The sequence below is a fragment of the Eupeodes corollae genome, chromosome 1, assembly GCF_945859685.1.
Source record: "Eupeodes corollae chromosome 1, idEupCoro1.1, whole genome shotgun sequence".
Taxonomy (NCBI): Eukaryota; Metazoa; Arthropoda; class Insecta; order Diptera; family Syrphidae; genus Eupeodes; species Eupeodes corollae.
In genome coordinates this window covers 223,923,134-223,940,469 of record NC_079147.1, presented here as the reverse complement: position 1 = coordinate 223,940,469, position 17,336 = coordinate 223,923,134, and the positions used below count along the sequence as shown (strand labels likewise).

At 33.7% G+C, this 17,336-nt stretch overlaps 1 protein-coding gene across 4 annotated transcripts in view; it reads right to left on the bottom strand.

Annotated features, from left to right (window-relative positions):
* The window catches only part of LOC129950583 (high affinity cGMP-specific 3',5'-cyclic phosphodiesterase 9A), a 267,471-nt gene that overhangs the window by 31,899 nt on the left and 218,236 nt on the right, over positions 1 to 17,336 (bottom strand). For all 4 annotated transcript variants that reach the window (XM_056062534.1, XM_056062531.1, XM_056062516.1 and 1 more), the window contains 2 exons: positions 14,932 to 15,083; positions 14,737 to 14,844 (listed from right to left, as the gene is read on the bottom strand). In XM_056062534.1, the coding sequence (XP_055918509.1) occupies positions 14,737 to 14,844; positions 14,932 to 15,083 (260 nt within the window). The remainder of the gene's footprint in view (positions 1 to 14,736; positions 14,845 to 14,931; positions 15,084 to 17,336) is intronic.

Genomic DNA, 17,336 nt, shown 5'->3' with positions numbered 1-17,336 from the left:
ACACTAAACCTAGCTCATGATTTTTATTATTATTATCTACATTATTGTTTTTTAATATTTATACATTTTTTTCTCTAAATTTAAAAATTTTACTTGTCATTTGAGGTGACGGCCTAAGCCATACCTTAATTAGATTGAGTTAAGCAACATTGTAAACTTTGTAATCATTATTACTACTAAATTAAATAAAGCAATCTACTAAATCTAGATTTCGAAGAATCCCCCTTTGACTCTCGTCCAATTGGACTCGTCCTTTCTTTCCAAAGTCATGGAAAAGCTGATTAATTATCATCTTAAGACACATCTCGGAAAACGAGAGCATCTTAATGAACGATGAATTGATCTTATATCCAACCGAACAGTGGAACAAATCTTTACATCGTTTTGGATTATATTATTTACATTGTAAGATAATTGGACTTGTAATATCAAAAGCATTTGATAGAGTTTGCCATCAAGCTTTCTAATAGAAAATGTTTAATGCTGTTATTGATAAATCTCTTCTTTGTTGAATAGAAACTATTTTTCGAACCGTTAACTACAATTTGCATTGGATGGTTTGCAAGAAGTTTATAAAATAAAAGCTGGTGTTCCCCAAGGCTGTGTTATGTCTCCGTCTCCTTTATCTATAACTTCTAATCTTTTACATTGTTTCGCTGATAATAGTGCCCTCAGCTTTTCATATTCGTTACTAGATTTACGTTCTTGTTCAATTGATGTGGAACTTCATCGGCAACGCATGATAAGCTCATTAAATTCTATTCCAATCTTAACAGCATTAGTTATGGGTAATTATTAACCGTGTATAGAATTTAATGCTTCACAAACATTAAAGCAGAATCCACTTCCGACACCGCTATTCATGAGCAGCACTTGCATCGAGAAAACTAATCAACTATCAGCACCTGAAATGGGTATCACAGTTCACCTCTTGTAGATTGTTCACATATTCGACATGTGCTAAGGATTTCTCCGACAAGCCGCAAGAAATGGTTTACTCTTTTTGGTCTGGATATAATCTATAATCTACAAAGCCTTCATTTGTCCTTAGCTTTAATATAACTAGCATATTTGGGGGAGGTGCCCCAAAATCAAGTCTTTTGGATAGAATCCAAAAATGAGCTTTGGAAATGATAGGATAGATAGAACTATAACCGAAATATTTACATCGCTCGAACACAGCCGCAATGCTTCAAGTCTTTCTTTGTTTTATCAAAATTTGTACAAACAATGTTCTGCCAAATAAGCTATAGTTGCATTGCCTGAAATAATTTATTCGTTATAATCACACTTCTAGGAATGCTTATCAGTTTACCCTTGAGCTCAATTTCGGACGTAGAGAAAGATTCTTTTTTTTTTAACCGCACGTCGAGAATGTGGAATTTTTTACCAACCTGCTTTCCCTCCCATGTTTATATTCTAAACTTTAAAACCAACGTGCAGCAGTATGTTCTCTTAAGGTCCCTTCAGTTCCTGACAGCATTACTTGCACACAGGAATGGTTGAGCATTGTATAGAAAATTAAAATTTTGAATGTCAACAACATTTTTGAGACGGCCAACGCTCCTGTGAATTTTCTATCAGCAATCATCTTTCTTTTTCATTAAAAAGGTAACCCTGAAGATCCAACAAACTACAGAGGTATTTCATTTTTAAGCTCTGCAACAAAGCTTTTTAGTTCATTATTGTATACTAGATTAATCAATTGGATTGAAAGCAAGGCCATTTTGACTGAGTTTTAAGCAGGGTTCGGAAAAAATCACTCAAGAATCGATCAAATAGCAAGAAGAATGGAAAAAAGTTGTATGCCTTTTTTGTCGACTTTCAGGCAGCTTTCGAATCTATTCCTAGGAAAGCTCTCTTCTACAAGCTCTACAATATTATAGAATCTCTTCAAAAATAAAAGCAGTCATCAGAGCAATGTTAACAAAAAACGTGGCACGAGTGTGGGATGGAAAAGAACTTTCCGATGAGTTTCGGACCTCAATGGGAGTTAAGCAAGAATGCGTTTTAAGCGCGCTACTCTTCAGTCTATACATTAACGATATATCAAAATCAATGAGAGGCGGTATAGTGGAAAATTCATACCTGGTCTCATGTATGCTGACGATATAGACTTCCTGGCCGAAGCTATAGACAGAATGCAGCTGATGATAAATCAACTTCAGTGCTACTGCAAAGCCTACTAGAACCTACTAGTTGATTTCTCAAAGTCCAAAATAATGATATTTAGAAACGGTGGATTGAAATACTGTAGAATGGAAAAATGGACTTTTTAAGAAGAAGTCGTAGAAAAAGTTAAGGAGTACAAGCATCTGGGTGTATTGATTACCTCGAATCTGAATCTAGATAGACACCTCCGAGCAAAAGTAGCAGAAGCTAAGTATGCAATGTGTAACATGTGGAGGAGCTGTCATTTCAGAAATGACGTTTCACATATTGCTCAATACAAAGTGTTTCGAGAAACTGCAACTGCAATTCTTTTTTACGGAGCGCAAGTGTGGGAATACATGTCGCTCGATACAGTGGAAAAGTTCCTCCGTTTTTACATCAAAAACTCCTTAAGGCTGCCGAGTACGACATTTAACTATATGCTGCACCTAAAAACAGGAACAAGCCCCCTTTTTTTTGGAACACTTTAATTATATGGCAAAAACTATGGAGATGGGAGAGAACAGGATTCCGAGACTTGTGCTAACTCACATAATTATTTCTAGATGAGCATGAGAAGGTGAGTGGTATAAAATGGCAAACGATTGCTCAGCAACTTTTTCAATATCAACTGAAGATAACCTTTCTTTGCTTGATTCGAAATTTAATGTTTGTTGATGCAAATTGGAAACAGGACATACAATCAGTTAACTGAGGAAGCGGAATCATCATTATCTAGAGCTTACTACAGTAAAATTGACCACTTTTTGGAAAAAAAACCACTTCTTGGCCGATCCACCATTCGCAAAATCAGTGAAATTTTTAAATTCAGAGGCAAGCTTTTCAGCTCTATTTTTCTCTAGTTTTATTATTATACAAATTAAAATGACAGTCTGGTAGACGGCTATTCGGCCACACCATTTTAAGACTTAAGATAAACATACAAAAAAAAGTTGTGAACAGGATTCAAATTTTTAAGTCAATAAAACTAAACCAAGTTAAACTATAAAATGTAGCATGGCTTTTATCTTTGAATTATAATTCCTACTTGTTTTTTTTTAACTCTTTGTCTTTATGAATCAATCCTTTGGTTTTGAACATAAGGTTTTCTAATGAGAATTTACAAATTCAAACTTTGAAGAAATCAATAACTTGCACGTTGACTATGATTATAAAAAACTCGTATATTTAAGGTCGCATAAACAAAAAATAGAGTTTTCATATTTTGTTCATTAAAATAAGAATAATATTGACTGTCTGTTCATAAAAGCTTCATTATTCTCTTAAAGCGGCTTAGTTAAGAAAAAAGTATTCATTCCCATTTCTAGTCTATTTATACACACCCATATAAAGTGTTTGATTTGTGTTCCAAATTATAATTTCATTTGAAACTGTTTTCCCAAGCAAAAATACCATAAATAAACTTTGTCTTTATATCCTTGGAAGTATAGGTATAATATTTCGTTTCGTTATAGCAATATGCCAGTGACGATAACTCCTACAATGCACAGACACTAACATAAAAGACCAAGACAAATTTGGAATGAAAAGGATTAATTGTAAGCCTTTTATCATAAACATCATCCCAAAAGCGATTTTGGTTATTTCGAGGAAAAAAAAAAACAAAAACACTTTCAACAAAATAGCTCGAATAATCTCTGTCTAATTATTAACATTCAATTTAATTGAGAACAAAAAGATTAAAATAATGACAAAGACTACAGCAAAAATTACTTTACTACTTTACCGAAGCCGCCGATTGTGGCTGGGGATTTATGGTTTATTTTATAATATGGATAAAGAAAATTGGGTATAGTGAACCATATAAATCTCAAACGATTAGTTTTATATTTATTTTTGTTTTAAAAATAATCTTCTTAGTTGAGATTTTCTGATAATTCACAGGTAGTGGATAAAAGTTAAAGTAACATTTAAATATACCTAACAAAAGACTAAGATTTGAAGAATTGAATTCATCAATTTTTCGGTTCCGAAGGGTGAACGCAAACAACGTACACTTTGATAAAAATTTGAATTCATCATGTTTAGAGTTTTTCATTAAGTTTGAAAACAAACTTCATTCAAATGGTTCCCTCGGAACTGTACTTTTGACCTTTATAAGGATGAAAATTCAAATCCAAATGTAATTGAGGTCCACAAAATCTCGACACTGAGAACGTTGAGAAATCGGTAAATTTAGATTATCAGAAACAGTTGCTCTTGCAGCAGCTATATTTTCGGCTGAGCGGGTATTACGATGATAAAGAACAGGCTATACAACATCAGAATACCCTGAAGTGCTTGAAAAATGACAACGTTTAAATCACCACCTTTGTTGTTAGATTTTAAATATTTTTTCAAAGCGTTGTTCAATTGTTTAGCGATCCATTATCGAAAATAGAAAATATTTTACTAATATTTGACACCTCCAATGTCATCTTGAAATTACTGATGTGCAACAGGCTGCGGAAGAAATTACTTGAACTGTTTCGAAGTTGAGAGAAACTTAAATAAAATATCCTGTCGAAAGAAGAAACCGAAGGAAATGGCAAGCTAAGAGATTTCCAGATGAAAACACAGTCTTTAACCGCCTAAACAACACAACCCAGAATAAGTTAGAACCTGAGCGTCCAACTTGTCGAGTTGTAGAAGCTGAGCAGGTCAATGATTCTCGGGAATTATTTATCAAGAAGAATTCTGAAACCAAAGGTCACTCGCCCCTCCCCTTCCCAATCCTTACCCCCTCCTACATCGGCTTTGTGCTATTATGCTGACTGATGGCTCCTTATTCCCTGACTGTATAGTGTATCATTGTCTTTCAATACCTTGTTTCCTTCCTGGGACGCTTATGTCCTAATTGCTGTTCGTCTCTCCTTTTTCAAAAACATCCTTCCTTCCTTTCAACTTCCTAATTGGCCTGCATCTAAGGTATTATACGACCCTAAGGGCCCAATTTCTAAAAATAGCTCAGTCGTTAACGGAGTATCCGGATACCAGGCGACCTCCGGATTAGCTAGACCACCCTTTTGCTTCGCCTACTCGTGGGAATCAAATGGAAAATCTAAAACAAATCCCTTGACGGTGTCTCAACCAAATCTCTAACGGCTCTAGATTGTCGATCGTCTCTTATGGAGATGGAACAGCAGTTTAACATTCACCTCTGTTGGGTGCCGGGCCACAGAGACATCACACTAAATTGTAGAGCCGATGAACTCGCTAAAAATGGAACCGTCATACCTATTTCATCTGAAAGGGAGAAGATAGGTATACCGATAGCTACATGTAAATTTCTGCTAAAAGAAACAGCTTTTGCGATAGCAAAGTGTAGGTTGCACAATTTACCAACATGCACAGCCACAAAACTCACTGGACCTAAAGCGTCCTAAGGAATTGTTATCTCAAGGCAGACTTCCTATAAGCTCCCTAATAGGTATCTTTACGGGACACTGTCTTATAGGCAGACACGCAATACGACTTGGTGTAGTCTCAAATGACTTCTGCAGGAGCTGTATGGACGAGGAAGAAGAGGAAACAATCTCTCACCTAATCTGCACTTGCCCTGCTCTTTCACTAAGACGCAAACTTCATCTGGTAGAATACTCTTTTGATAATCCCAGTGATTTAGCAAAAAGGATATCAAATACCTCCTGCGCTTTATAGAAACCTCAAAATGGTTCTACTAGTGGGAAGTAACTCTCTAGATTCATGTGGTATCACAATGTGCCTTTTCTTTTGGCCTAGGTGTGTGGATTATGAAGTCGCAGCCACTTTAAACTAACCTAACCTAGTACAAACATGATTTACTAAGTACATTTTTGAAAAGTCTGACGACAGATGCCTCTAACCAACAGTCCTTATGGAAATCAGCATAGCGTCAGAAAGGACTTCAGGCACAAGACCCCAGAGTAAAATCTTAAAATGGCAAATGGATTGGAAATCCAAAATAAAATAGGAACGAAAAATGTAAATTTTTTTTTGTCACGCTCAAAGAAGTAAGAAAAAGGGTCAACATAAGTTATTTTACATTTTGACAGCAATCACAGATTAGTAGGAATGAAGATAGAAGCTGACCATAAAAAATTTAGAAGAAATCGACAAATTTACGTTATCTCTTAAATTGTTCCAAAAATAATTACATGTAACGAAAATACAAAGACAAAGATCAATCAGCGTTTGGAACAGTCAAACGCGAATACTGACATTCAAGATCATAGAGCTTAACGAACTCAGAAAAATTATAAGATATAAAATAACGAAAGATATTCTTGAATTTAATAAAAACATTAGAAAGAACACAAACAAAATTAATTAAAAAAGCTAAGGAATATTTCAAAAATAAACAAGAATCGATTACAAGTATGAAGCCGTCATATCAAACTGAAGAGATATCAATAAAAGCGCAACTACATTTTTGAAAAACCGTTCACTTCAACCAAAATTATCATAGAAGAATATACACTAGACAACATAGAATTAATACCGACCACACTCTTACGTTCAGCAAAGAAATAATCGAAAGAGCTATAGACGATCTGAAGGAAAACAAATGCACCGGAAATGTTGGAATATCATCAGAAATGTAGTTTTATGGGAAAACTCTCTTTCCAACAATTTAACAAATATATTTAACGAAATAATGCAAACAAACTCAATCCCTGAACAATGGAAAGAAACAACGATAGCATCAATACACACAAAAGGAAAGGAACACAACTTATAGGTTCTACAATTAACAAGCTCTTCTCTAAAACGCTTTACAGGGGCATCAAAGAAGGCTTTGATAACGATCAACCAAGAGGTTCTTAATAACAGACCACTTACAGATAATAAATCAGCTTTTGAAAAATGGAATGAATTTTGACTCCGTTGAACACAAAATAATTGGGTTTGGTCCTTCCTGAAAAATCAAAACATAAACCCAAATATTGTAGAGACGATTAAAAATATGAACAAAAATAACACACAAAGGAGTTTGACAAAGAGATCAGCTTTCACCACCTCTATTCAGTCCAGTTCTGAAAAACATTTTAGAAAAAAACTAACTGGAAGACAAAAAATTAAATATGTGGACAAGTTCTTAGTAATTTAAAATTTGTAGACTAACTATCTTGTGTAAAAATTATGGACTTTAAATAAACGAATCGAAAACTAAGGCCATGACACAAAAGACGTTATAACGTTGGACGAAGAAAAAATGTAGTACGTAGGTTTAAAAGGTTACATATATTTGGAACAGCTGAAATCATTTAAGGACCAAGAAAATAAAGAAATTACCAGACACATCACAAATTGCTGGAAACAATTCTTGAGCCTTGAACATACTAAATTACAATTGGACCAAAGTGCACACACAATGAAATATGTCTTCCACTCTGCATTGAGGCATTAAAAGCCTCAAAAATAATGTACCACATTATTGCACAAATTGCAAAAGTGATTGTTTTATTAAAACCAGGCAATCAACCAATAGAAGAAACATCTTACAGACCAATATAGGTTATACCAATCCTGGGCAACATTTTTCGAAAAAAATACTACTGAAAATAATAATACCAAAATATCAGTTCGACTTTAAAAACAAGCATTCTACGATAAACCAAGAACATCGAATGACGGATGTGGCATACTTGTCTTATTCTCAGATAGGAACCAAGGAAGCACTATGAAATACTGAAATCATATGTTACGAATCGACCAAAATTACCGGAATAAAAGAAAATAGAAGACGGTGTACCGCAAGAAAGTGTCCTAGGACCAACCTTTTATCTTTTATATACAAGGGAAACCATCTTTATCATGGCCACTTTTGCAATATTAGTGCAGGAAAAGTATTATTTCTTCTATAAAAATCTTAATTTTATTACATTTGCAGACATTGTCATAAAGTATTATTTTACAGATTTAAAAATTTTAACATAGTTCGATAAAGTCAACTATTTAAAACTAATCATTTACTACGTTGTTTAAATTTTTAAGCACAGAACTTATGTATGAACTTTTCTCTGTAATAATAACCACAATCAGTACCTATTAGAAAGAATAGTAAATGTTTTTTGTTTTAATTTAAAACTTTAGCTTTTTTTATTTTTAATTTAGTTCAAGTTTCTTCCAACATGACCCGAAACAAAAGTTTGTGGTAATAAACAATTTTTGCAACTGTTCTTATCCACCCACTCGGAGTCCAATCATTAAATAAAGGGCTCGTATATACAGAAAGTAAGTAACCTCTCCTAAGGGCAAACAATGCACAACAATGGAGAGTTCTGCCAGAATGCTATACTATACTTTATACTTGCACTTAGCCTCCTGCAATTTTATTTCGCTGAACAAAAAGTTTTTCATTTGAAATAGCCGGATAGGAAAAACAAAAATTAAGGTTAAATTGTGCAACATTTTATCGCGTTAGAGAACATTTAATGAGAGATTACAGTTCTCTTCCGCAATTTTTATTTAGGTAATTATACAAGAGATTAAGATTAGTTAATTAGGAAATTTAAAATTATTTGAAAATCGTCCCGTTTAGAATATACTTTTGAATCCTAAAAAGTGGTCCTCTAGTGACTACTTCCATGTAAGGAAATGCAAAATAAATAAAATTAAAAATAATAAAGTAACCGTTTTTTTTTGAGACGTGTGGTCTTCAAGCTGGTAGTTTTTTTTTGGAGTTGGCCTTCTGGATAGCAAACACTTGATGTATGCTATTTTTTAATGAATAGACTTAATCTATTACTAAAACAATAGTACGGTGTTACTAGAAATAATAGATTGGAGAGTCGGTAATTCGGTAATGAAATGAGCACAGAAGACGGTATTGCTGCTGGGGAGCAGAGTAAAGAAGAATGAGTTTGTCCGCTATCAAACGCAATAAATGAAACTGCGCTCATTCTTTTCATGAAAGATATTGCGGAATGATAGTTTAAAGGCTTAGGCCATCCATAATGGGTGCGTTCATAATCAAATTGTAGTAAGTACATGGAGTGATCGCAATGCACAAGCGAGTGTTAAGACGCAGTTTCATTCTCAAAAAGTCAGTGTTTGGTGCGCTCTTTGGGCAAATCCATATTCCTTCAAGAAATAAAACGGCCACAATGGGGAAGTCACGATTTTTGGATTTTTCATTCCTGCATTAGAAGATATTGATGTGAACGACCATTAGTTCAACCAAGACGGCCCACATGACATACATCCAATGAAATAATAAATGTATCGAAGTAAACTTTTGTTGAGCGTAATAGCTCGAGTCATGGGACTGTGACGTGATCTCCAAGCCAATGCCATTTAACAGCGCTAAAATTTGTGTTGTGGTGTAATATAAAGTCTTTTCTAACGCAGTAAAACCCGAAACGGTTGACGCTTTGTAAGAGAATAATCGGCAGGTTGTTTCTGACATCGTTGTTTACGAACCCAATTGCTTCAAAAATTAATCTAAAATTTGTTTTCCACAAGAATTTATCCGAACCACCTTCGGGGGACGGCTCAAGGCTATTTTTAGAACATAATGGCAAACCCTTATGTTTATAAAAAAGCTAAATTCTTGGCTATAACATTAAACTATATGCGTTTTATTTATTCTTGCAAATCACAGGCCTAAAAAACACTCTTTATAAATGAACTTCTTGAAAAGTTGTGTATGTTATTAGTTCTCATTTGATTTTTTTTGTATAAGTATTTAAAATTCAGTTTCCAAAGACATCCTGAAAAACTCAAAAGCTTAAGACTGCTAGAGTAACATTTACCTACAACTTTATCCCTGATAAAAAAACCACCAATTAATGCAATCCTAAGTCTCATAAACTCTATGTTTCAAAAAAATTCAAGCTTGTAGTCAATATTTTATATAATTCTATTCTTAATCCATGTCTGCTAACTTTTTGTTTATACGAACAAAAGTTTCAAGACTTTATTCGTCTTTAATTTAAAAGTATACAAAATGACTTACGCTTTTTGATTATTTTCAAAGTGTAAGTTATTCCTTGGCCATGAATTTAGAAATGTGTTGATTTTAATGAAACTTTATTAAACTTAATTAAAATAAAACGAATGACTGATTTAAGACTTTAAATGGCTATGCTTTCAAAATACGAGTACATGAATTGAACGTTATATATAAGAATTTGTTGAATGTACAATAGGAAGAAATAGTTGTGAAACAAATGCGAACAAAATATATTCAAAGCCACTGAGAAATACTATTTTTTAGTTACATATTCGTGCATGAAAGATTCAAGTCTTGATTTTCCTAAGTGGCATAGTTAGGATTGGTTAGAAATTGTTTGAAAATAATCGAAATATTAACAAAAATGATATGTAAAAATTTCAACTATATTTAAAGGGAACACAAATAATGGCAGAAGTTTCAAACTTATATTATGTAACCATTTAAAGTTTGAGGACACATTTCAACATACTTTTGAAGTTAATTAAATAATTTGTCAGAAGTATAGATAGTTAACTTCTTTTGCTTATGGCCCAATGCTAAATTAAGATTAATGCTTTTTGCAAACGTGTATCTTGGACAATTATTTCGATTCATTTCACTGAAAGCGTTTTCATACCGTTTCTTAGATTTATTTGTATCAAAAGAAAAATTCTAACCTTCTATTATTGTCCTCTTTTGTTTGTCACGAGGATTTATTGAACCAAACATTTCTTAATTATTGTATTTGCGTAGGTGTAAGGTTTTGTTTAGTTTGTGGCTGAATGCTTCAGGAGAAGTTATTTTTAATTGAGACAGTTACCTATAGATCGTTTGTTAATATAGCTTTAATGTACCTATTTTGGGAATTAGTGTTTTGGCAAATAGAAGTTGCTTTTGTAATGGAAAATAAGACCTTGGATATTTCGAAAGGTCAAGCACTCTGAAAAAAGTTTACTTTCACGCCCTTTTTTGTATTTATATTTAGTGAACAAATTTTAAAGAAAACTTTCTTTTATTTTAGAATAGAAAAAATATCTTTTACTGAAGTTAATCCAAGGAAAAAATTAAAAAAAAAACACTGACAGAATTATTTATAAAACTATTCTAAAGTGCGTTTAACTAAATTAAAACAAAATACTTTTTTTAACTATTTTTAATGCCAAATCAGAAAGTAGTAAATGTTTCAAGAACTGCAACATACACATAATTCAATACTATTATTTGTTGCAATGTTTTTATAATAATTAAATAGTTTTTCAGCTAAATCAACAATGCCTAAGAATGTTCAAAGAAAATTTAATAAAAAGATCCGTTTTTAATATGTGTCTAGGGGTTGAATAAAATTGTGAATTAAAAATCACTTCTTTTCTTATCACAATAAATTATTACAAGTAAAGAGTTATCCTTTTAAAAGATTTCACTTTAAATGCAACAAAATATATCAAACAAATCATTGAAAACTCCATAGAAACTTAAGCTTTCCGGACAAGTGAGTGATATAAAGTATCGAAATCACCTGCGTGATGTTGACGTAAGCCCTTGTTTTTCGATCCTCAACGATCTTTAGGCATTCAACAAACGACATTACAACGTATTTTGCATAAAGACTTGAAGTTTTTTAAACTTCAGTTATAACAAAAACTCGCAAGAGATTTGCAGTTTATGCTGAGAACATGGAAAGACTACATCTCCAAATTATAAATATTACTTCGATGAAAAATCAAAATCCGCTGTAAGGGAGATAGAATCACTCAGCCTAGGCGGCACAGGACAACAATTCGGCCTACTCAACCATGACGAAGTGAAGATAGATATATCTAAACTGAAGTCCAACAAAGCTGGTGGAGTTGACGGCATCGCTGCCGAACTATTCAAAGCAGCAGGCGATGACTTGGTAGGGAGCATGCACCAACTCATCTGCAAAATATGGTCGGAAGGAAGCATGCCCGATGATTGGAATCTCAGCATAGTTTGCCCAATACATAAAAAAGGAGACCCTCAAAATTGCATTGAATAAAGAGGCATCCTTAACATCACATAGAAGACCTTTTATACCGTATTATTTCAACGTCCGAAGCCGTTCGTCAATAACCTGACAGGCCCTTATCAGCGGGGCTTCAGACCAGTAGAGTCTACTATTGAACAAATATTCACATAACGGCAGATCTTGAAAAAAAAAAAAACCCAGAAACTTCAAATCGAAACAGCATATATAGAGAAGAGGTTTACACTGCAATGTCTAGTTTTGGCATCCCTGTCAAACTTATCCGTTTGTGCAGAATGACGATGGATCAAGGTCGAACAAGATCAAAAACGGTTTAAGACAAGGCGTGGCACTGTCATGAGACTTCTTTAACCTAGTTCTGGAAAGAATTGTGCAAAACTCAACACTAGATTTTCCAATCTTCGAAAGGTCCATAATTGGAAGATCAAAGCGTGATGCCAGTGGAGCGTTTTTGAGCATTGCGATGGAAGAGGAAAAGATGGGCTAAGTGGTCAATGAGGGTAAGACCCAGTAAACGCTGCCATCGATAAAGCAGCTAGAATTTTGCTGTAGCTAGGGACATTGCTTACCTAGGCACCGCTATAAATTCAGACAACCACACCAGCGTTGGTATGAAACGATGAATAAGTCTTGCAAATCGCTACTTCTCTGGACTTAGAAGACAATTGAGTAGTAAAGTCTTCGCTGGAGCATATATGTATAAGATACTCATTATTCCGGTTCTCATTTATGGCGTTAAGCCTTGGACCTTGTTTAAGAAAGAAGAGAGTGTCTTAAGATGCTTGGAGTAAAAATTCTTCGGATGGTTTTTGGTCCCGTCTGCATAAATAGAAAGTTCAAGAGAAGACACAACGACTAACTATACGGGCTGTACAGCGACACGAAAGTGGTAAAAAGAATAAAAGCCCAACGACTTAGATGGCTGGGTTATGTAGAGCTAATGATATTTAAGCAAAGCCTTCGAATTCAATCTTTAGGGAGCGCTTATTAGAAAGACCGCCACTCAGTTGGCACACACAGGTAGGTTGAGGCCCATGTCCGCCCGGGCTTGTAGCGTCAGTAAGTAAGTAAGTAAGTAAAAGAAAAATTCAAGACGGTCGATGACCAGCAATGGCAGCGGAGGAACTTCGCTGATTATGTACTTGCAATATATGAAAAAGATACGAAATTCTTACTTATTCGAAAGTTAGATTGGGCGAACTGTTGCAGTAGAGGAATTACGTTAATAAACAAGAACTCACCAATAAGGACTTGATAATTCCTTGTTTTAAATAAATCGCAATCTATTTTAGATATTTTAAAATGTTTATCATCTGAAGTACAATAAAAACAATTATAAATGGAACTTGATTTCGTTCACTAGGCCACTGGCAAACACGCTTGCAGCGATTGATTCTTCAGATCCAATTTTTGATGTATGAGTGAAGTTTCCAAAAATCGTCGGCCTAATGACTTAACGTAGTTTCAAAGAAGATAGTCTTAAGGTGTTTAATCGCACGAACAAGGCGGGCAACCGACTGGCCCTTTTTTTTGAGATGGCATCACGGTTATCAAACTTATACTTTTCAATTAATCGACTGCAAGGTGTGGTGTGTGGCTTGCAGTACCATATTGTTGAAACCTCATGCCGTCCAAGTAGATATCTTAAAATTCGGTAATCAAGGCAAGATGCCGCTGGCGATTAGGGCTAACCTGACTATCGATATCTTGGCCGTATACAAATATCGCTCAATACCTTCACTGGCGTACATACGGCACCAAACAGTGTAGATGACGTGGAAAAACATGAACCAAATGTCACCCGACTAATAACTCATATTATTTTGCATATTGACTAACCCATTGAACAAAAATTGGGATTCGTCACATTAAAAAAGCTCTTAAAGTTGCATTTACCGACTCCGAATTTTCAATCGAAAACTTTGATGATTTGCGGAAGTTGCTCATTGGTTGATTTTACCAATGTTGAGTTTACTGAATACATCAACAATGATAGTTTGATAATAAGTGAAAGGGTGGAAATTAAATCAAAGCTGTCAAGTTCCTAGGAAAACCCGATAAATGTTTAATATTTTTCATTTGCTAAAATTGTAAGATTGTAATATGAACGAAACACGTGTCACAAAAGTAACTAAACAATTGAAATTTTGCAAGAAGAGTTTTCTGATCGTGTTATTTTTAGAAGACTTGATCACAATTGCCCACCGAGATCACTTAAGACATTCTTTGGAGCCAAGACAAAGATTATGTCAATGGCATCTTCTCCACAATCGATTCAATATCTTAAGGACGAGATTCGTGGGTATTATCGTGTACATACAGTTACAGATGTGCGAATTTGACACGAAAGTTACCAGAAAATGAGATGGTGGTGCAACCATGACGATTGCGGCAATTTGGCTAATATCGTCTTCTATTTTACCTTTTTTAAATAAAAAATACAAATCGAAATATTTTTTTTAGGAAAAAATAAGCTTAAACTACTCATTTATTATCAAAATCAAAATTTAAACCTCTCATAAGAAAGCCGCGTATTAAGACCAAGTGAACAAATTTTAAGAATTTGTGATTACAATTAAGACGAACCCTGCAATGTAAAATTACATCTCTGATGGAATTTTTAACTTAGGGTAATAATAAAAAAGTAATTAAAGTGACTTACTTAAATGTTTCTCTACTGAAGTGCTTGAATATGTTGCATTCCGGATGTTCCAGCAAACGGAAGGCGATTGAACAATGATGGTTTTCCAAAGGTGAAATGTCGTTATACCTTAAAAATAAAATCAAAAATATAAAACATAGAATTAATAAATTGAAATTCATTTTGATTTTTGATTGAACTCAAATCAAACCTTACCTGAGAGCCAGCTCTGTGCGTGCGTTTATTTGATAAATGTTATTATAGCCAGGATGATCGAGATCATGACATATGCAGGAGACTAAAAGGATCAAACATTCCAACTCCCCAAGGCGTGATATCAGATTGGCTTGTCGTGTAATTGCATACATCTGTAAAAGAAAACAACGACGCCGCGTTAATTTTTATATAATTGTGTTAGCATACATGAATGAGTTTAAGGACTTTATGTTAAATGTCCTTGCAGTAATAACGGAAACTCAGAAAAATATGTTTTTTTTTTCTTTCATTTTTATTTTTAAAATCACGTTCTTGTCGAACAACAAATGAAAAATAATAAAAAAAAGAAATTGGAGGAAAAACGGTCGACTTAAGTGCTTTCAAAGATTCTTGTTACCTTCAAACTGTTCTCTCTCTGCTCCTCCTCATCATCATCATCATCAACATCATCATTGTAGTTTTCTTTCTTTTCTTCGGTTTGAAGTTATTATCCTTTTGTTATCGTATTTGTGTTCAGGACCTAATTGCGAATGCAGGTCACATCAGTACACACATATGTATACGTGAATATCCATGCTCTTAGGTACATTTTTATATATACATATTTACACCTCTGCTTGTATATACATATGTACATGAATACACCTGAAGAGGCTGAACTAAAAATATATCCTTGCAACTTGCAACAACTGTGGCATCAGCATCACTATAAGCATCAGCATCAGAAGCTGTATACACCTATAACTGTATATAAGCTATAACCTAGCCAAGCATAGCACAAACAACATAAGCCAACGGCTAACAGCTCTTAATGGAAGTAGTCTCCTTAAATTTGTGATGGCAGCATTTCATATTGCTTTTTATTTTTCTTCCCTCTTTTAACTTTTTAGTGCCGAATGAAAGATACTAGATACTTTCGTAGAATATTCACAATTTAAAAACCAGACAGAGACAGAGCAATGTCATTACAGAGAGACAGATAGAGAAAAAGCAACCAAAATGAATGTGCGCACTCAAAATGTTGAGGTTTTGAATGAGGAATCTGAATTTTTAATGTTTCTACCTTGAAGCAGGTGATGAGATGAGTAAGAGTTATGGATAGAGAGAATGGTGGGGTTTGTCGGAACGGAACGGGCCGTGTCGTTAGAATTGGTATAAAGGTCCTAAATGGTTACTTTATTGGTGAGTGGGCTGCTGGCGCTGTGGGTGTGGCGTGGGGGTTGAAGTAAAATTAATTCGTATTGAGAGTCTTGTTAATTAGTTTTGCAAAGCTTATAAAAGTTCGTAATTGAAACTCATTGATGGATAAGGGCAGGGCAGGGCATGGCAGAGGAAAGGCTGGTGATTTAATTGTTGGGCTATGTACCTACTTCAGCTTCAAATAAATCCGATTAACATTTAAATAGTTCACTCAAAGCAAATCACTCAACTGACTAACTTGATAAATCAAGGAAAATTAATTCTAAAAATAATGTAAGTAAATTGTTGATTGCAATATTGCTATAGAAAGGATGAGCTGCTATATTTTGGACGAAGGTATAAAGGAACTTAAAAGTTTTGCTTTGCTTTGCTCTTTGAATTATTTTAGTCTTCATTTATATTGATTTGTTATTATATTATCTTTAACTATAGTGACTTCTAAGGATATGAAAGTTTTTACCCTTCTATTAATTTTTAATTAAAAAACTAATTAATGTAGTTTTTAAGTATTTTCAGGAATGAAAGATCTCATGATGATAATTGGACAATAAAGAATAAATGTTTTGGAGAGGTAGTTTACTTAATCTATAAGTATTTCCGAGGTTTGTTGAGAGTCAGATAAAAGTTTCGGTCAAAGTATTGCTTCTTAATATTTGTGTGAAGTGACAAACTTGAGAACTCTGTCATTATGGAATTATTATCGTAATGTTTGGTCATGTTAAACTTAAGGTCAAGCTAGTTATCACTTACTTCGGTTTTTCCAGAAGAGAAAAAACATCTCTAACCATCATAGTTTCTTTACAACTCGATTCAAACAATGAGTATTGGTCTTGTGAATAAACAAAAAAGTTAAAACTTATATTTTAAGTCAAAGCTAGGTTTTGTGTGACTAACAACAATTTTTAGCCAAAAACTTAAAGATATCTTTAAGTGATATCATTTTAAAGAAGTATTAATCTCAAAATTGTTTTACTGTTAATAGCTTAAGCTAGAATTTTAAAGTTAAATCTACAAAAACTATCAAGATTCCAGGACTTTTGAGTAGAACTTTTGAGTAGAAACTTTGTGTAGTTATTATTTTCATTTTTGTCTTACTTTGAAGTGCAAGTTTATACGCGACAATCAACATTTTATAGAAAACGGACCCGAAATTAGTAATTATAACTTTCAAAGATAATTTCGAATTTTAAAAGAATATGTTTATT